This window comes from Channa argus, chromosome 2 (assembly GCF_033026475.1).
Source record: "Channa argus isolate prfri chromosome 2, Channa argus male v1.0, whole genome shotgun sequence".
Taxonomy (NCBI): Eukaryota; Metazoa; Chordata; class Actinopteri; order Anabantiformes; family Channidae; genus Channa; species Channa argus.
In genome coordinates, this window is record NC_090198.1 from 8,422,586 (window position 1) to 8,444,991 (window position 22,406).

The 22,406-nt window shown below is 39.3% G+C and overlaps 1 protein-coding gene across 4 annotated transcripts in view; it reads right to left on the reverse strand.

Moving 5' to 3' along the window:
• Nucleotides 1-22,406, reverse strand: part of LOC137111891 (transcription initiation factor TFIID subunit 4-like) — a 78,728-nt gene that overhangs the window by 30,390 nt on the left and 25,932 nt on the right. For 3 of the 4 annotated variants that reach the window (XM_067495132.1, XM_067495131.1, XM_067495133.1), the window contains 3 exons: nucleotides 15,875-16,005; nucleotides 12,804-12,929; nucleotides 7,241-7,297 (listed from right to left, as the gene is read on the reverse strand). In XM_067495132.1, the coding sequence (XP_067351233.1) occupies nucleotides 7,241-7,297; nucleotides 12,804-12,929; nucleotides 15,875-16,005 (314 nt within the window). Of the gene's footprint in view, nucleotides 1-7,240; nucleotides 7,298-7,324; nucleotides 12,676-12,803; nucleotides 12,930-15,874; nucleotides 16,006-22,406 lie in introns of those variants that run through there. The other variant, XM_067495134.1, reaches the window with a different exon arrangement.

The window sequence follows — 22,406 nt, forward strand, 5'->3', positions numbered from 1 at the left end:
TTTCTGTCTGCTTTTAATGTGCATAAATCTCCTTAAATATTCCGGTAAATCCGTTTGTAATTACATTATTTTACCTATGGAGACTGATTCGAAATACATGCATGAGATAATACTCTTGGTTCAGTGTTCCATTTTCTCTGAAGCTGGGTATGTCAGAAGTGTTTCCAGGGCCAAGGACCAATTATTTAGAGCCCTCAGCCATTCCTTAAGCTAAGGTCGTTATGTGAGTGTCACTATCATGACCCTGCAGTTCCTCTTCATCTGTACTTCATCTTATTTGCAAGATTTAAATGTGGCAGAGCGAGTTTGGATGAAATGTGTGGATAAATTGAATGTGTCTAAAAGATTTGATGCCTTCAAAGTATTATTTTTATGAATAATAACATTTACGCTACACATTTTGCCAAGGAATGGTGTTTAATGAAGGAGTCAGAAATCAGTGTTAAGCAGATTCTGACGGTGTCGCACTGGAGTGACGGGGAAAGAGTGGTGATCATTAAAAATAATGCTTATCTAAGGGAAAATTTCCTACCTTAAATGTTCGCTCGCTTTGTCTCATTCTATGCTGCTGTGCTTCATCTAGCAGTCTTCTCTCTCCATGTCTCTCTTTTTTTTAACATTTAGATTCGCTGCTCGTCACCTTCTATTGATCACGCCTAATTTGCATCCAGAAAAAGATGAGAACTCAGATATTCACACTTCGAGAAAGGACGCTCTCAATGATTTATTCATTTCCAAATCAAAAAAAAAAAAAAAAAAAAGAGAGAAGTGAAAGGAAGGTAGATGAGAAGGGGAATCTTCATAGGCAGCAGGCAACTAGCGGGCTCTGAGGCTGGGCTCCTCTTCCCCAAACCGCCCCCGGGCACATGGTGTGCAAGTCCTCCTAATTAACAAGGTGAATCATGCTGCCGCTCTCTAATTAGCCAACATGACAATCTAATGGAAACATGCAGGCCGAGCTGGCACACTTAGCATCACCTCACAAAGCCCACAGTTACTGTCCTTCCCATATGAACTACACAAAAATGACACCCCACATTTGAAATGAAAAAGAAGAGAAAAGGTGAGGCGGCGTAGATCAGGGAAGTGTGTTTTTGTGAGAGGTCAGAAGGGAGAAGTTAGCTGGTGAGCGAGAGGTGTTTTTTTTTCTCCTCTCCTGTCCTCTGTGTGTGTGTAGTGTTTGTTGCCTAATTGAAACGTGTCCTGCCTCCTGCCTCCCTCTCACTTATATCCCAGGCACACAAGGCTGGCACCTCGCCACCAGCGTAGCTCAGCATGCCCAATTCCCCTGTCGCTCGAGTCCCAAGGAGTGCTCCGGCACACAAAGAGAAAAGTGAACCTACAGGCTTGTACAGCGAGAAGACGAGTCGCTATCTCCCTCTGAGGCAAAAGAGAAAAAAAATCTCCTTTTTTGTTGTTTTCCTTCTCATTACAGCACTTTGTAATATTCGAAAACACACAGGAACACCAAAGGTACTTTTATTGCCTTTTTTTCTTGTAATATGTCTTGAGGTGAAGAAAAAAACTTAAGTTGAGACTACTGCCAACAAAGCAACAAATAAAAATAGGATTACAGTGTACTATTCAGTATCCTGCACATCTTGAGGGTCTAAAAACAGACCTTTCTGAAGTGATCATTAAATGATCTACATCAGCTTCCTACATGATCTTTTAAAGGAGACTAAAATCTAGTGTCAGTTATACTAACTATACACCTGCAGAACTAATGCATAACTCAAAATGTAAAAAAGAAACACACATTAAGCAGAACAGGGTTCTACAATTCAGGATTCTATGAGTTGACCGTGTTTGTCACTGCGCTATCCATACTAGATATGAAACAAGAATATAACAGCGACACACAAACAGCAAGAAGTCTCTTTGACAGTTAGCACAGAAAGGGGGAGAATGTGGAGGAGGATAGCAGCTATTTGCCCTGAGGCCTGCCTAATGGGGGAGAGTGCCTCTTTGAACAGATCAGTTTTTGGAGGGCCAGAGGATGCGAGCCTATGAACCTGCAAATATTACAGGTCTAATGAAAACTAAAGGAGTGCTACATAGTCCTTTGACACACAAGACTGACTAATGGGGCTTACAGTGTAGGTGGATTCCAGTCTTTCTGTGACCTGGTCACTTGTGGAGGATGCAAACCAATCAAGAAACATGTATGATTGCTTTAAGGCCTGGTGCAAACTGGCTGAGCAATGATACTAGATTTAAAAACACACACAAAGGGAATGTGATTGGTTCTGCAGGATCTGAGCAATGAGGCTAAATATGCTAAATTTCACCATGTTTATATATATATGTCACATGAGTATACAGTGTAATTTGACTCATAGATTATAACATATAAGTTCATACAACAACATAACTGCAGGCTGGTAATTGAAGCCATGCAAGGTTCAAAGTTGAACTAGGGCAGAATTAATTCGATAGAGGTTCAAGACATTTCAAGCAATGCTGCTGCGTCAAAATGGGCAAAAGAATCTCTCAATGCCTGAAGAAGAAAAATATTTGAGGAAAATTATTCTAACAAAAAACCTCGGAGAATCCCATTGGACAGCTCTCGGTTTCACACGAGTCTTCTGGAATCACTCTAAGCAAAAAGTGAAGTGTTGCTGCAAGGGCATAGTGATGTGGAAGAATGGAAAAAGAAAAAGAACAGGAGAGAAAAGGAGAGTAGAGGAACATTCCTCCTACATCATCTTAAGGTCTGGCAGTGATTGGGCTATCAGTGGGAGACAGACTGTGTTAACCATTTTCTAACCTTTACTTATCCAGGGAAGCTAGACTACGCTCCACGCTGCTTTCTAGCAACACCCTACTACACTCACTCCACAGATTCCTCGTGTTGAAACAGAGTAAGAGAATGTGAATTAAGTGCATTTCAACGTTGCATATGCAATCGATCCTTTCTAAATAGTTTATAGTTTTAAACAGATTATGTTTGGGGACTGTGGCCTCAAACATTTTGACATATATTGGAGAATATTTTCAAACTGTTACAAAGCAGCCTTCAAAGGGCCCCCTGGTGGTTTAAGGGTTAAAGTGCTGCTTTGGTACACATCATTCCTTGTCTCCCCCATCACTCATGTCCTGATATTTCTCTACTGCCAGCTACCCGATTAAAGCATTTTTCTTGTTGAGGTCACCTGTTGCTGCACAGCTGTGGAATAATTTTCATTATTTCATTAGTACTATATGTGACAGCAAATTAGCTCACCATAAGGGGACCTGGATAAGTACAGCAATGTGCTTCAGAATAGTTTATGACAATGTTAAGGAAAGGAACATGAACTGTGCCATACAATAGACAGTTCTTGGCATGAAATGAAAAGCACCTCCTGAACAGACTCTAAAAGAAGCGTCTGGCCAGATTTTGGCCAGCTATAGTAGCCAATTTGTCTTTCTCTTCTTCCCTCGTCCCTCTTCTCCTGTCTCCTCTCCACTCCTCTTCTCCAGTTCACTCGTTTCCTGTGTCCAGTTGTGCCTGCAGACGCAGTTGTGATGATGAATCTGTGGCTGCAGTATGTCTGTGTGTCTGACATTGTGATGTATCTCTACTGGCCTTAACTCACTCTCTATCTCCCTTTACCCCACACCCACCCCCAAGTATCCTTTCCTCTCTGTGTCTGTGTCTGTATCTCTCTGTCTCCTTCCCTCTCGCTCTCACTCATTCTCTCACTCTCAATGATTAGGCCTCCTGCCTCAGTGATGGAACAGACATAACACACAGACCCACCACCTCCAACAACAACAAACAGGAACTGAGCGCCACAATTTGCCCATTGATTTTTACTGGGGGCATTTCTGAAATAGCCCATCTGACCTTTCGGCCAAATGGTAGTGAATGGAGGAAACAGAGGCGCTCTGGCTCTCTCTCACGCAAGACCTCTGCTAGTGACTATCTGTGCAGCCTGTACCACTGGTGACAAGGTTGTCCACTACATTGGTGGTGTAAATAGAGCCATGACTATGCAATTAAAAAAACTAGAGAGCTTATAGAAAATATTGAAATTTGGATAGGGTCCATACATTCTAGAGCATGAATGTATTCAATAAATATTTCTCGTGTACAAGTGTTGGACTGATTGTGGCAGTGGTTTCAAAACAGTGGTTTGTGATGCGTGCCTCCCCAAGGGAGCATTAGAGAGGTAAATCGAGTATAACTTGAGAGATAGAAAGGAACAAATGCACTCAGATGTTCTGAAAACAACAGGACAATGGTTATTGTAGTTTGTGTAGCTGCTGATTTGGCATAGGTAAGAACAAGATCAGAGATCTGACAGCTTTACTGCTGCGATGTGCATTAGAAAGTCCTTCTCAAAGACATAACTCAGTCATGTTTAAACCTTATTCATTTGTACATCTTTATCTCTGATGTTTTCATCTAACAAATCAAATAAAAAAGAATCATTGTAACTACAGAATTTGCAAAATATTCATTATATTTTCAAGCAGTTTACTGTGCAAACAGCAAACAGTTTACTCTTCCTTTCCAACTCTTGGTGGAAAGGTCAAGAGGTGACGATAAAACTTGGTAGTGAATCCCACTGTTAGGCCGATTCTATCAAACAACATGAATTAAATTTAAGGATATTTATTTTAATGTTTAATTTGTATGTTTTGACTAGCCCGTCTTTATTTTCAGTGTATTAACATTTATGAACTAATGCTATGTGGCTAAAAGATTCTGTGCAGCAGTGCTAGTGAGTTGCAGTTACTAGTCACTGTATTGACAGGATTTTAGTCTCTCAGGCTAAAACCTTTTACCTTTTAATACCCGAGTATGAAGAATGAAATATACACAATTCTGTCACTTTTCCAGATTTTTTCCTCTTTTTGTGTGGAGCTTTTCCTTACCGAAATCAAGGGTCTAGAGATATAAAGTCCTTTGAGTCAAACCTGTGATTTTGGGCTAACTAAATGAATTTCCCTCAAACTATCAATTTGCTGTTCATGGCTTAATATCTTGTTGTTGGCATTCAAACTAGACTCAGGTATGCAACAGCAGTTTCACAACACAGTGAACCATGCTTTTTAATAACAAATGAAGTGCCAGCTCAACTTACACTCCAACATTTGGTTCAAGTGTATAACACACTGTAATTCCACCTCTTCAAAATAATGATTTTTAGGTGGTTGTTGATTTGTGTTTGTTTATGTGTGTGTGTGTGTGTGTGTGTGTGTGTGTGTGTGTGTGTGTGTGTGTGTGTGTGTGTGTGTGTGTGAGATCAGGAGAGAGGCTTAAAGAGAAGCTGGCTCCTCTGCCCGTCGCCTGGAAGAGTAGCTCAGGCTCATTATCCTGATGAAATTTGTGCAGATGTGTGAGCTGCCGACAGACTCTGCAGTGACACAAACAGCCAGCTCTGTCCCCTTGAGCCAGTCAGGTGATGAAAACCGGAGAGGCACGGGGGCTGAGAAACGATGGCCATTAAGCAAAAAAGAAAGAAGTGAGGGAGGGTGTTGGTTGTGTGTGTGTATGTGTAATGTGTGTGTGTGTGCGCATGTAGATGGGGGCATTTGGGTGACTGGGAGTGTTTCTTGTCTCTAACAAGAAAAAGCATTACATAAAGTAACAATTTCCAAACCACCTTTTTAAAATTCCAGAGGAAAATGTGCATACGTGCACATGGCGTCTCCTCATAAGGCGCTAATCTGGCCATATCCACATGACGAGCGGACTGCCACTTAACAGGGAGGAGATCCACTTTGATCACATGGCCCCTGGGGAAAACCTATCGCAGTGCCTATTACGCTGCTTCATTTGCATATGTGGGGCTTATGGGTAGGCTGAGATCTAGTGTGAATGTTCTCAACTGCAGCAGGGCTCACTGTTGCTAGAAAGAAATGTCCGTGAGAGACGCAGAGAAAAGACAGAGCACTGCCAGTAGCCAGAGGTAAAAGAAGTCGACTTGTCACTTGAAGGTCATAAGTTCAACACAACAGTGCAAAGAAAATCCTAAAAGTTAAACAGGCTGGCCAAATAATAATCATGATTTGCCCTTGAGCAGGGCATTATTAGTTATCGCTAAATATGTAGAGCTGAGTGGCCAATATTAATGGCTGCACTGGGGAGCTGTCAGATGCAAAACTGCAGAAGTGTGTGGGTATAAATTTGATTGTTAGTGAGAAAAGTGCATACGTGCTTAGTAAACTTTATCTGGATGAATAAAAGGCTTTGTGGTACGAAGGCAATTCAGAGGAAACCACATCTCCACCTTAAGTTCAACATCAACAACAACAACAGGTGAGCGGTGCTTGTTTTATCCTCCTGCCTACTCTGACTACTCCAAACAATCCTCTTGATCCCTGTTTGCGATCCAAATACTGAAAGCACCAAATAAAGTTATTCTGGAGTAAACAAAGAATAAAGCAAATGCAAACTTCCGCTGTGACAGAACTATTTCATTTACGTAAACAACAATATCTAACCTCTAAAAGAAGACTGGTCTACTTTCTGAGTTCCACTGGGAATTTGCTTATAGCAAGACCTGCACTTAAAATATGGAAGATATAGCAACGTAGTACCAAAAGAAGTGCCCTACATCAGTTTAAACACAGTTTGCAATCCTGAGTGTTTCGCTCTGGCCCGTACTTCGCTAAAGGAAATAACTATTTTTACTCTTTATAGTAAAAGTAAAAGTTAATGTATAATGTAGATCATGAATTTGACTCATTCACCAAACACTTTTACTAGCGATGATGTGTTGCTATAACAGAAGTTATTAACAAACATACTTTAAAAAGATAATTTGTTTTAACCTCTTTTATCCCACAGTGGTTTACTGTACTAAGTAGGTTAAGACAGATTTAACTTACAGCCATACTAACATAAAATGAACACATTTGTTTATCTAAGATGAAACACTGACATGTCAATAGTGGTGTATAAACATATAATGGCTATTACTGTTAGCCCTGTCTACTCTTCTCATCACCTAATACGTCATCTACCAAATAAAAGGCAGGGCTCAATGAACAGCAGTTAAACCAAAATTGAAACTGGTGTGAGATGAAGAGGCTGGAAAAGATGAAGAAAAAAAAGGAGGGGTGGAGGAAGTGCAGTGTCTTTGGTGAGCAGAATTTTCCACACATGGGCATCAATCTGGGTGAATAATTCCTTAAACTTTTTTAAGTCCGACTTTAAATGGCATTACATATGTAGTGAGGCATGAAAAATTAATACACCAGAGTCGGGGAAATGTCAAGGGTAATGATCTCCGCAGCAGCTTACCTCCTTAGCTTTCTGTTTCAGCCGAGCTTGCTCTGGGTCTTCTTGCCTGGAGCGACTCTGTGGAGTAAAAAAAAAAGGGGGGGGGGGGGGGACACAGGTTAACAGCTGGTTTAAGGAGCCCCCGCCCCTGCATCCCCTCGCTACTCATCTGTTGCTGCTGCAGCAAAAATAGTGCAAAATGGGAACAAGATACAGAGGTGTCAAGGACATCGTATTTGAATTCTGAGAAGTGCAATGGAGTGCCCCCTGGGGGGCAGTGGCCTTTAAACCCGCTCCAAATCCAGCCCTAAATAAGCCGCTAGAGGGGGATTCTAATCAAAAGAGGTTATTAAAAATTCTGCACGAGCCAGCACACACACACACACACACACACGCACGCATGCACGCACACACACCCACACACACACAGGGCAAAGGATGTTGGTGAGTATCAGTGGCAGTGGTTATGCGTATGTCACTGTAAGACAGTGTGGCTAGCTATTGCCGTGTGTGTGTGTGCATGTGTGTCCCTGGTGTAACAACACAGCACTTCTATTTTAATCAGCAGCCAAGATCTAGGTGAATGTACTTGTCCCTAGGAATCCTTTGCCACGCAACAAAATGTACATGTACGGTTGACCACTGCAGGCAATACAGGCAGATTACCGCTCTGCACACTATCTGAATGCTGCTATTTTGTGAAAATAGACATATTCTGTGTAGTTATATTTTGATTGGATTATTCATAATTAGGTCAGGTCCACCAAAAACCCTCAACATTTTTGTACAACCATATCTTACCCTCATTGTTTGAAACCTTTGGGCAAAAGGTTTATCATGTAGGTCTACTGTATGCAAAAGGATTATATAATGATACGTCCCTTGGACATATTTTATGATACACTATGTGCATTTGTTAAAAATACAGTTTAGTTTAATCATTTACATTTTACTTCAAATACTAAATTAATCAGAGCAGGTGCTGGGCCTCCTTCGAAAGCAAGACAACCCACTCATGCCTCAAACCTCTCTCTCTCCCTTCTCTCTTATTCTCATCCTTTCTGTCTTATGGACGGAGAGCTGCTCCTCCTAGCCTTCCTGCTAATTGGCTTTAAATATATCAGGCAATTCACGTACTGGTCGGTATCTCAACTATAACTAATGTGTTTGCCCTCCGGTCGGCCAGAGCATCCCTTAAGACGTGAGTCATATTTTAAATGGACGGCGTAGAGGAAGGGAGGGCTGGTATTGATGGAAGGAGGAGGGAAGACAGGGGTGAAGGGGATTACTTTAGTGGGGTTCTTACTCGAGAGGTCAGATTAGCGGGCGCTCGAGCAGGAGAGAGGCAGGCAGGAAGGTGGGTGGTTGCGGGGTGCAGGAGTGGGAGTGGTTGGTACAGATGGGACTGCTTACAAAGGGCAGCGGTGCCACTGGCATGCTTTACATCTCCTCTGTCAGCTGCCCTGGTTTTCCCACTTACAGCAGAAAACAGAGGGGAGAAGAGGACCTGGAACTAGACACTGACAAGCTTTGTTGGGTTTGTGTGGAATGAACAATACTTAAATAATAAAGAAACACCATACTGAAATACAGTGTTCCACAGTATATCATCAACCTGTCATGTTCCATATTCCAGGAGCTATTTTGTGATGGCATCCTGAGTTCTTTTCACCTCAACTAGTTTTGCCTACTTTAACTTACAGTGGTGGTTCAGTTTTGAAGCCTTTAGACTTTCCTTTCTTTCTGCATAAACATAAACAAAACATGATCAGATTTTCAAGACTGGATAAAGAGAACCCCATTAAACAAATGAGTCAAGATAGTCGCGCTTTTTTTTATTGTGGGAATACGTCCAATATTACATTTTTGTGTGCAGTCAAAGTATGTGAAGGTCTAGGATTAATTATTCACTTCAAGTAGAAATTAGTTTGTAATTCAGCGAATGAGAATCAGGTGTTAGGGAGGGCCTGCCTTATTCACAGAGAAATCTGGGTCTTCACTATCTTGACTGTTCTTTGCCACACAGGTATGTAGAAGTGTGTAATGGCTTTGAAAAAGAGATGTTGAGCCTTACCAGGCTGGAAAGGGTTACAAAAAATGTTGTAAAAGTTTGGACTCTACCAGTTGACTGTCAGGCAGATTATGATAAATAGTTACCCGAAATATTGAAGTTGTTGCTACAGAATGGGAGTCACACCAGTTATTCAATGCATGGATTGGTATACTTTTGCTACACGCAAATATTTAATATTGAAAATGTTCCTACCAAAACAGCTGTTATTTTTTTAAATCTAATTTGTTAGATTGGGTTCCCTTCATCAGGTTTAAAAATTTACGTGAAAATCTGATCATGGTTTAGGTCAAATTTATGCAGGAATAGAAAAAAATTCTAAAGGATTCACAAACTTTCAAGCACCACTGAAGCTGGGTGGTTTTCTAACATTGTATGAAAACCACCACAGGGTTGTACTTGTTTCATTTAGCTGTGGGTTGTATGTGGAAAGAGTAAAGTTAACTTAATATTGAACATTCTGTCAATATATTCTGTTGAATATTGAGTCCATTGCATGAAACCTGCCATTCCTCTTGCAGTCATCAGAAATATATAAATATGCTTGTTTCTCATGTACTTTACAAATTACTGAAAGTGAAAGAAATAAATATCCACAAAATACCCATTTTCATTGACAAGCCTTATCTTACACATTTTATATTAGAGATCTTTTGAATGTGAACAAAAAAAATAAATAGCTGAGATACTTATGCAGTATGTCTTCTGGCTGCATAGCACTATATAGTTTTGAGGCTTATGATATATTCAGTAGTGGATTTCTCCCCATCCATTTCTGAACATTGTTCCAAAATGAAAAGTGCAAATAAAACTGCCTTGTTTTACCTTTAAAAAAATGAATGGCAAAACATGACATTTAGAGTTTGGACAGTTGGCAGTGGGGGAACAAAAAATAAACTGAAACACTGACAGCAACACCAACGGTATGTCCAAGGTTACATCATCAGTAACTTTTTAACACAACATTTCAATCAGTCTGTTATTCTGACTGCAGGGATCAGAGCCAGTTCACTCTTATACCAGATGTCATAAATATGTTGTAGTTTATAAAATATTATGGAAATGGCAAAAAAAAAAGAGACATAGCACATGTAGATCAATAGTAGAAAGAAGACTACAACGATATCAGCTAGTGTTGCTGTTAGTTTGTTGGTGTAATATATCACACAATTATTAGGCAAAGATGTGCTTTGCAAACTTCTCCTTGAACTGAAACGCCATGGCAACAAGAGCCAAAAAGCCATAGCCATAGCTCTGAGGTGAAGTCAAACTCTCCTCAACAAGGCTCATGCAATCCAAATAGCCCTGAGGTAAGCCCTTCCAACAAGATCTTAAATTTGCAAAACTTTTTCACTAATCCTGTTAATAAAGAGAGTTTTTTCTCAGTAAAAAAAAAAAAAAGATTACACTGTGCAACCATGTAGGGCTGGGCACTGATAGAGCTTCACTATTTTAACAACACACATTACATGTCGTTTTCTGCTGAGGCAATGTCTTTTGTCTGTTTGTTCCTAAAAGAAAACAACGGACAGGTCATGAGGTCTGGTGGTCAGTGTTCATCAACTACTGGATTTTCCAATATCCTGCGTGGCAGGACTGGAGCATAATAATGCAATTATAACGGTGAGGTGTGCTACAATGAGAATCTTTACTGTGGGACATTGGCTCCATTCAAAATTAATTAAATTAACCTAGCTTTCTGCTAATGTTGCACCGCGGGGCATTTTCATTTGACAAAAAAATCTCTCCCTCATTTTTTTGTTATTTGTGATTTTTCACATTTTAATTCTTTTTTTTACTAATAAACAAATGTCTCTATGTGCACAGAACTGAGATCAAAATAGCAGACAGGTACCAATGCAAGGGCCCTACCTGAAATAAGTAGTTATAATACTTTTTATTATGTTAGTGCAACAACTATCTATTCTATACTGTAAGTTTTATTCTATTAAGTACTACTAAGTACTATAGTATTAAGTATTTTATGTATTGCAACTACTTATAATACAGTTGGACAAATGCTCACTTGCGTCCATGACTAAAGAGATGTTTAATAATGTATAGAATATATCTTCTATACTGGACACACCAACTGTACGTCTTTCTAAAGCGCTATATAAGTGATATAAACTATACTTGTTTGATAACAAACTAACTTGACAATAGTGCTGACTAAAATTTAAAAGTTTGTTGTAGTAAAGCAACTTAATCAGACTCCATTAAATGCAACTTTATGCATTCTATAACCGAAATGTGAATTACATCTCAATTTACAAACTTTTTAACCTACTGTTGAGTAGGGCATTACGATAGAGGTAAGAAGAATCATCATCATGATATTTGAGGATTGTAATTTTTGATAAAAGTTTGTTAGAAATAAACTTTTTGTAAGTCAATAAAATAACCTTTCCCATCTCTCAGGATACAGTGAACAGCACTGCCTGTAGTTTTGATTGAGCTTGAATTTATTTATGTAACGTTTAAAGATACACTAACGTATTTCTAATAAATAGTTTATTTGTAGAAATATGTTCCAAAACATACTGTATCTTAATGTAAAGCGGTGCCACCAAAGCTATGACCAAGACTCATTGAGGAACACTGGCAGCAGTGAAGACATATTTACATCTAAAAGTTTTTACATAGGGCTCGCTCTTCTGAGCAATCAGAGAATTTCAGTTATTTCTGCTTGATTGTTGAATGTTGGAACATGCGTGTATTGTAATTTAATTGTATTTTTAACATCCACCTAAAGTTATAGGCAGTGTGGTGGAGAATAGCGGAGCAGTGTGAGGGAAGGCTGGGAGCAGATAGATGTTAAGACTTATGATGAAGTTGTGTATTGTAACTTTAAATTGAAGCACTGCAATTTGTGACATTTTTTTTTTGTTTATTTGTATTGTATTTGTACTGTTTCTACAGACAGTGTACACACAATTTTCCTTGGAGTTTATGTTTAAACCCAACTAGCTCTGTCCATGCCGTTCATCCTAAAAACAGCTCTGTTAGTGCTGATGGGAAATTGCAATACTTTCTGTATATGGTGCCATGTTCCTGGTAAAAGTGTACCTCAAAAAAGATACATCTGACACTGAAATTTACAGTCTTTCGAAAACTGATGCTCTGTTTCACCTGAACTGTCGAGGCTTTTGATAGAGGTTACGTAGGAATGACTGTTTGTGATTGTGTACTGGTGTGTGTGTGTGTGTGTGTGTGTGTGGCAGTGGCATGGTACATGGGGGGTGCACAGTGTACGTGGTCCCCCCTCCTCCTTGTGTCCAGGGAGGAAGAGCCAGGACAGAGGAGCCCTAGGGCCAGGAGCCTGGGAGGACACAGGGAGGTCACTTCATCCACTGGTGTCACACTCTAATTCATCTGTCAGGGCCTGTGCAGGAGCAAAATGCACACGAACACACACACCAGTACACAAGCACACACTGTTGCGTGAGGACATAACAACTACCTCGCACACATGTGCACATAAAGCGAGATGGTGAGGTGACAATAACTTACTTTTGCAGCTTTCAACAAGATCTCTCTCTCCTGCTCGTCCTTCCTCTGCTTTTCGATTCTCTCCAGATGCTCGAAGAAGCGGAGCTGAGAGCGAACGTCTGCAGATTGCTCGTAGCACTCATCATCCTGACAAGCAGATAGCGAGAAAATCACTGCAACAGCAACAGTTTAAAAAAGCTCAGTCTCCCATTCAGCTGGTGCCTCTGAGGCTTTGACCACAAGTTTTGAAAGTTTAAAACAGACCTTAGACTACCTAGAAATAGCCTACTGAATTATCTAAATGTTAACAAATTAGTATTTATTAAGCACTAAATGAATATTTATCTGATAATAATGAGACAATATTGAGAAATTCATGGGATAATTTGGCCTGAAAAATCAATCTCCCAACAATTTCTGTGGTTACCATAATTAGTCATCAGTTTTAGTAATTAAAACTGAAGATAAAATATTTACAGAGGTGACACCTTTAAATTGCTGATTTTTTTTGTCTGGTAAACCTTTAAGGTATGGGTAATAAATATGAACGGCACTGTATTCTGTGTATTTTAAATTTAAATCTTCTTATCTGAATTAAAATAAACATTTTGTCAAAATTAGGTGTGATTTAATGCATTCAATTACTTTATCCTTGCAAGAAAAGCACAATGGACTAGTATCACCATCGAAATGTACAGGACTTTAACAAATAACACAGGCATGTTCTTTTAATAAGCATAAAACATCATTATTATTGTCATTAACATTTTGTTATAGCACAAATCTAAATTATAACAGGTAGTTGAACTGGAAAACCACTGGTTTCATATCAACACACTAACTTTTACAGACAACATTTTTGTTTGCATATAGAGCATCATCTGCCACTTGGGAAAAGCAAAGTGTAAAAACAACTTTTGTAGGTCATCAAAAGTTAATAGGATAATTGCTTATCTACATGTTTGTGTGCGTATGTCTCCCATGCACCTCTGTTCTTCTCTTGCACTTGATTTCTACATCACTTGCACTCTTTCTTGCACTCTCTGTGTGTGTGTGTGTGTGTGTGTGTGTTTCCATGAGTGGATGAGAGAAGCTGGGTGGCACAGAATACAAAGACACATCAGAAGAGGCTCATCGCCAGCACCCCTCCAACCCCCTCTTTCTCTCATCCAGCCCGCCTGCTCTTTGTTGCAGCGCTGAGCCTGCACTCTTTCTGTAATTCCTGCCGTTGAAGCCCGGTTGCTCTTTTAGGCCGCTTTGTCTTTTGGTCTTTTTCTCTCTTTTTTTTTCGCTGATGTCAACAGAGAACTTCGTTCCTCCCTCCCTCACACACACACACACATACACACACACACACACACACCTCATTTACAAAACCACAAAAAAGGAAAAGAACGTACAGAAAGAAGAAGCTCAAAACAAGATGGGGACAGCTGTAGCGAGGCTCTTCCTCTCTCCTCCTCATCCTACCATCGTGGTATCAGGAACAACACAATTTCAAAGTTTCCCCCCAAGTTCCCCCACCATGCCAAGACTTAGGCTTGTAGTCTAGATGATTTTGTGCTTTAATGTACACCAATTAAATGTGGCTACATAGTTCCATTCAAGGGCTATGAGAAATAAAGTCACCAATAACAAAACAGTAGGCAGGTTTACACAGACAGTTCTTTCATTCATCTAGTTTTGACTGACTGACTGAAAAGTCTGAGCTCTCCTGTTTATCAACTTAACTGTACAAAAAAAGATTCCATATTAACATTTATGCTTTTTTTTTGTAGTACGTTTGCACTATTCTCTGAGTTTACGTGTAAGACAGGTAAAGAGCATTTCTGCACACACCACATTTGTGTGCTTGTGCAAGTATGTGCTTTAGTTTACTGAAGAAGCTTCTTTCCCAGGTCAAGTGATATGAATATTAATCACAATGAACATCAATCACAATAAAAATGTTGTTACTTCTTTGTAGTTATTGTTTCTATAGTTACATTTCTGTTTCACAATAACTTTCAAACATTGCATTTGTATTTACAAACATTGTATTTTTTTCAAGTTATTTTGAAGGCAACCCACTCGGCCTAGCCTACAATATGCTTTGGTTATCCATCCTATGTTTTCAGGGCAGAAGAGGGAAAGACTTGTTCCCTCCAGCTTCCAAACTGTCTTTGTCTTGTTTGCATCATGACAATGATTATGTTAATGTCAAGTTCAATCTGATTGAAATAGTCAAGTGCAAGGCTCTCAAATGTCTAGCCAGTTCAAGAGAGACATGGGCTTGAACTCTCATTCGGGAAATACTAATTGTGTATAACCTTGATCGCATTACAGCATGTCAGAGTACAAGGAGTTGAGTGGGAGATGGTGATTGGCTGCAGTGAGTGAAAGGACATTAACAGAAGGCTAAGACCTAGTCACACCTGCATTTCAGTGACTTTTCAGTGGCACAGCAGAAGGTGGATTTAAGTAAATATATACATTTTTTTTTCAAGTTTATCTGAATTTGTTATATTGGCCTATAATGTTGTAATAGCGTTTTAAGTTGGAGAGATATACATAAAATACTGCCTAGCATGTGTTCACATTAGCACTTTTCACATATGAACTTCTTGTTTGACACCTGTACCAAACAGTGAGATATTGTTTAAATCAGCAATAAAATTACATTTTAGCTAAAAAAAATCTAAATTGATGTGGTTTGTAAATTACTGGTCATCCCTCAATGGACAAGCCAGTTGCATTAGATAAAGTCAGCAAACAAATGGACAAACACAATTTTTGGAATGTCTCTTGCTGGGGTTAGGCTGATCTGTTGTTATTATACACTTATTATACACTTTTAACACATTCATTTTATTCCCTAACCCTGCGATATAACTGTCACATTTACCTAATAGGCTAAGAAGCTTAAAAATACACCAGGGAATTTGAAAGCTGATGCACATGGAGTGTCATGGAATCAAAATTCATTCAATCATCAATAAGCTTAATCTAACCAATAATAATAACTTCCAAACATGATTACAAAAAATAGACTGTACTTAGTTTTGTGGGTATGTGTATGTGTGTGTGTGTGTGGGTGTGTGCATTTTAACTACCTTACAGGAATCCAGGCGGTGCTGTGCAATTGCAGAAACTTTTTCTACTACAGTGCGAAGTCGTGACTGCGTGGCGTGTGAGATGAATGTTACTGCCTCCATGGAAACCTCTGTGACTCCAAACTTCTTGGCTGTGAAGCATACACACAAACACACATTTAAGAAATGATTAAACAATTTCCAGGTTGCACAGTGGTGCAGTGCCTATCAACATTACCCCACAGGAAAAAGGGTCCTTGGTTCCACATTCCCAAAGCATGCAAATACAGTTAAATGGTGAATCTAAGTTGCATATAGGTGTGCATGATTGTCTGGATTCACATATCAGGCATGGGCTTTACTGGTGACATTTCCTGGATGTCCTCACCTCATGCTCAATGTTACCTGTGACCCTCAGGGACAAGCTAATGCTATAGCTAATGTGTAGATGAAACCTTATCATTAGTTTTCCTTCTGACACAGCAGGTACAGTAAGTAGTTTTGTTTCTCATTATTAGTCCAGATTTCTCATTCAGCTCTCCTTACAAACATATGCACACATGTTTCCATGCACACAGAGTAACTGTCTGTATTAACAGTCAAGTCCCATAAATAGGACTCATCACACAAAAAAAGTTAATTTGTTTCTCAGTCTTAGTACAAATTCCAGAGAATCTTTACTAGCTAAGCTCCTCCAAGTGTGTAAATGACATTGACCATCTTTTTTTGAGGGAGGAGGATAATTTAGTTTCCTTGGAGCAAAACTCATCTGAAGTCATAACAAAAGAGAAGAGGACAGACTTTGGTAGGGTTACTATCTGTTTCCAACTTCCTTTTAAATTATTCCATTAACATAATTTTCTCTCTGGCAGCCTTTTAAGTAAACCACACCAATTATTTAAATCAGCTGAACAATACATATAGTCTTCACACGCTCAAGCTTTGAAATGGATGCAGGGAGCCCTGTTCGCCTTATAATTACAGTGGCACAACAAGCGGCAATGTCACAAGGTCAGAGAAACACTGATTGACTTCAGTTTCCTAAAAACATGATCTTTCATGTACAGTATTTTATATGAAAATGTGAACTAACTAAAGAGCACAACATTACTGTGAAAAAGCCAATTTCGTAGTCTAGGGAGTATATACTGTAGGTCCACACAGATCCATTTAATGACGAATATTTACTTTTCACATCAATCAAATTATGGACATTTACATGGACGTAAATATAGTATATGACCCAAACTCTACAATCCCTACCCCATTCCATAAAGCTAGTTTATTTCTTTTAATAAATTTACATTTTCTTTCCATTGTTTTAACCAAGTTTTTTGTTAATGTCTTTTCTTGTCTTTCTGGGTTTTCTTTATTTACTTGGGTTACGTCAAGGATACTTACAACTGAATTTATTATGTGTGCATAAGCACGATTACTACAAAAGATAGTGAAAAGCACCAATAAAGCCTGTTTTGAAAAGAGCTAGGTGGTGACCTGTTACACCAAAGTTAGCCAATCACACTACAGCTTTGTAGACGTGGAAAGCATACATTTGAATCATTAAGATATAAGTCGATCAATACATTCTTAACAGCTAATTCATAGATTCTCGCAATTTTTCGTTTGTGTTGTGTGTCACTAATACAATTAGCCACACAACTCAAATGGACATTATACGGAAAAGCAACATGTGAAACCCAGACTTCCAAAGCTAAGGTGCTGATTTGCTTTGGCTTCACCCAGATCACATTAAAAAGGCCAAACAATCAATAGTCAAAAAATTTAGAAACAACATATTCCTTGTAAAAAAAATATCCAATACAACAAAACTAACAGTAAAGTAAGTTAAATATGCTCTTGGTCACAAACTAGAAACACTGTTTCACCAAGCTCCACCATTTCTCATGGGAGAGATAGTTATATTGGAGCTCATGTCTTTCTATTGTGGCTTATATATTAGCCCAATTCCCTGTTTTCCCGTGTAGTAGGTCAAGCGTGTTTCATGGCAAACTGACATAATGTGAGCACAGAATTTGGCACTTGCCTTGCTTTGAAAATTAATCATGTGCATCAAGCAGGAAATCAAGCTTAAACTAAATTCCAAAAGGCTAAAACTATTTCTTGTTAGGGATGGTATTTAGCCATTAAATTGTGCCAACAGGATACATCCCAACAAGAAACCATCATCCCAGCAGTGAAGGGTTAGGGTTCCCAAGTTTATCAAGGTATTCTAAAAAATAACAGCTTGTTTGACATTATAGCTGTTAAAGGAGGTTCAACTACTTCAGTCAACGCCAAGGATTCCCTCACTTGTCCTACGATTACCTAAAAATGTAGTTTGTTCAAAGTTTGTTTGAAGTTTGAGTTTGTTCGAAAAAGACATGAAAGACTACAATACAATTGTCTGTAAGTTCAGATCACATTTTAAGACCAATCTTTGCAAAGAAACAGGTCAATCCAAACGGTTCACATACGTTTTCTTGCCACTCTGTATTTGTGATAGCTACTGAGGCAATATTACATTACTATTATAAGGATTCTTATTTTTATATAATTTTAACTAAACTATATTTAGTTCAGTAGATGTGATTAGCCCATTCACATGTGTGTGCACAAACTGTGTGGGGACCGTAAAAGTTTTGACTTTGAGGAGATTTTTCTAGAGGACTCCAGCTGTGTCTTGAGATGGAGGGGGGGTAAATTCACTTCCCCCAACCTCAAGGACAAGCCTGAAGAAGAGAGGTTTGGAAGAGGAGGGCACCGCTAGTGTTTATATGGAGGGGGTAAATAAAAGAGGAGAGGAAATGAGACATGGAGAGACATAAAGAGACAAATAAAGAAGGGGATAGAAGGAGGAGGCCAACATCCTCTCCTCTATTCAAAAAAGAAAAAATTAAATAATAGGGTGGAAAGCATGGGGAATTAGGATGTCTCCTGTGACTTGAACATTTAAAAAAAAAAAAAGGTTAACATGCAGTAGGACAAAGTGAACTGGTATCTGCTCTGTGTTTCACTACCTCAGTGAAAAGACAATGACCAGCCCTAGAGGCTATGTTTCTGTGGGGCAGGCAGAGGACAGGAAAGGTCATAGTGAAGTTGTAGCGGGATGTTCAGTGGTAAATAAGAAGGCAGGGCAGAATGAAACTTTGAGTTTGTACAGTAAAGAGGAGCGGCCGAGGCTTTTCTGATTGAGTGGAGCTGGCAGGCTGGGGGAGCCTCCCTCGGACTGCTGTCAGCTGGGAGCGTGGAGAGGCCAATCACTGACACAACAAAGCTGCATAAGTGCCACTTCCTCAGCAGGGGGCGTCCTAGCATCCTGCCCTGCATCATGCTGCGCACCCCCCCAAGGAAAGATTTATATTTTTAAACAACCTCTCTGCCCCAAGGTGACGGGATAACAACCATGCCAAGAGTCCACGTAATGAATCATGACCTGCGGGCTTGTGTGCTACACTAAAGATACTTTAATTGAGATAAAACAAGTTGAGGGCGCCAGACTCCCCGTCACGTGGAATTACGCAGTGTGTTTTTTGATCTGATGCACAGGAGCAAGATGCTAGGCACAGTTTTATCTTGAGTAATAATGCTCATTATACGTTTTCACAGGTTTCACTGTGCAGCTAGAGACTAAAGTATATTTCAAGCAATAAAACTGACTGCCGCCAGCAAACAGAGGTAATGAAGACACTATCACTCTCATGTGATGCTGCAAACAAACCAAGACCTCTGTGCCTGTATCGATTAGCACATGCAGTATTGTGTGCTATCAGAGTGTCAAGATCCACTAAAAAGAGAAAGAATCAAAATCTCACTGCCAAGTGTCATTCCTCTAAACTCTGTTGCTTTAGTCCAGAGGACAATCTGACAGCCAGCGTTCAAAAGACAAACCCATAAAGTATTTATGTGTGTGCCTGGGGTCCAGTGAGTTCAGACAGCCACTGAAGAATTCATTAAAAGAGGTGAAAGAATTGTTAAGTGCATCAAATTTAAACTGAGGCCAAACAAGAAAAGGCTCAGCCTGAACCACTGATGGAGACAATATCAAAACCGTCTTTAGTGATGACACTACAAATACGAAAACAACATGTTCCTAACATAAAAGACAACAAATAGTGATTTCATCATCACTACAGCCTGGATTTTCAGCTGTGGATTGTTGTTTTTTTAAAGGGGAATGGTTGGGGTGCATGGTTATAACATTAAGATTCTTCGTGTCTGTAGAAACCACTTGATTTCTGAAAAGCATCAGATTTATTGTTCTCAAACTGTAGCTGAATAGCCATCTACAACAGTGGTTCCCAACTGGTGGGTCACTGTCCAAAATTTGAGAAAAATAAAAGACACACTTTTATTGTAAACCATTGTTTCTGTAGAGCGAACAGACTCAACAGACTAATGTACAGTTCTGATAATACATCTAGACCCTGGAGTATCAGTATTATCAGAACTGGATATTCAGACAAATGTTCGCAGCGGCCACTTGTGATATTTTAACAAAAAGCTACAAGTGCCCCCCCACAACATAAAAAGTAATTTCTCAGGACACCACAAACAAAAAACAGGGTCAATTACCACTCTTTATAGAAAACTGTTATTATTTCCATATTTCTTTGAGGCCTGTGCCTGACAGAGAACACTAGCTACTCTTGCAACAGGGCCAAATACAAGTACGATACAAAATATATTAAACTTGGTATTATTTCTATTGAAGGACAAGGACAAAATCTTCAGTTTGTTGTCTGCAGCCAAGTGCTGGCAAGCAAACTGCATAAAACAATAAAAAGTCTAAATGCCATTTGGTAACAAATTACATGGAGTCTTTTAAGAAAATTGCACAAACTGAAAGAATTCCAAATCATTGTTTTCCTTTTCAAAGGAACAACACAGACTCCACGTACCTTATCACATTATTAAATGTATTGCAATGTGCAAAAAAGACAACACTATTGCAGAGGACCTTATTCTACCTGCCACCATTCACATGGAACCACATCACTGTCCAACACCACCATTCAGAGGCAGATTCAAAATATGTCAAAAGACATACAACAACAGACCACAGCTTGTGTAAAGGCCAATGACTATAATGCACTACAGATGGATGAATCCACGGATGTTGCAAATACTGCCATTTTGCTGCTTTATGTGAAGCATGTGTGGGAAGATGACTTTAAGGAACAGTTTCTCTGTACTAGAAAGATTTCCACCATTGCAACTGATGAGGACATTTTTAATACTGTGGAGGTTTACTTGAGTTCAGAAACTGTTGACCTGAGATGACGACTGATGTTCTACATGATTAAAAAATTCTGCAGTGGTGAAGACAAGTTTGGACGAAGCCCCTAATATGACTTGAAATCAGATTTTTGTAGAAAACAGGCCACAGCAGCAAAGTAAACTGTGCCAGTGCTGCTGTAGATGAAACACTGAAAAGTATCAAGGCAGTGAATTACATTACATTCAATTACACAGGATCTGGACAGTGAACATATGCAATGTAAAGTACTTTGCAGAGGTATGCTGAGAAAAGTAATCTAAAGCATCATTGAACATCAAAGAGAGATTGCAGCTTTCCTTTCACAATCCCACTTTCCTTTTGCTGACCTATTTACTGATGCGGCATAGCTTGCAAGTAGTGCATCCTGTGGAACAGCTGTGCAAGAAAGGGAGCACCGTATATTTGAAAAGATTGAAAATAATGTAAGTTTCATAAAGTCGATACAGTAGCTCTGTGAGTAGGCCATCATTTCAGAGGACGACATGACTTGTTTCCCAGTATTTGCCATGAGATGAAGCAACTGGACACCACAAGGAGAACTGCTCTGACCAAGACTAGCAGGATGGCATATGTGGCTAAAATTCCGGACTAGTTGAACAACTACTTTCCCCTTAAACACAGGTATGTCTTTGATACACAATCCCTTCACAGTCTACGTGAAAAGTACCAAGTTGGCAGGCAGTGATGAAGCTCAGTTGGTGAAGCTGTGATGTAACAGCACACTGAAAAATAAATTCACTAAGGTCAACTGCTCTTAGTTTTTAAGGTGTGGTGAAGACTGAGCATCCCTCCCTTACCTTCTTTGATATCAAACACATGCAACCATTCAACACAATGTATCTTTGCAAATGTGGCATCATAGCTTTGGCCCAGTAACACTGGCCATAAAGTTCCTATGTAAAAAAATAATAAATAAATGAAATAAATTGCTAAAAACAGATTTCTCACTCATTTGTCTGCAGTTTGTTTGCAAGCCAGCAAATCTCTGCCTATTCATGTTTTTTGCAAACTGAAAAGGATACAGGTCTACCTATAATGTGTACAGAACCTACTTCATTGCCCTGTTTCTTGTCCTATTTTACCTGTTACTATGATGAGTCTTTGCATTGTTTTTGTTTTACTGGGTTTTAAGTCATAAAGTGAAGGCACTTGTTTTGGTCGTTATTATTTAATTATGCAGTGCATTTTAAGCAGGTAAGACATCTTCTTACAACAAATGTTATTTCCCTGTGTTATCAGGCCACATGTTGCTACTATTCTGCAAAACTGAATGCG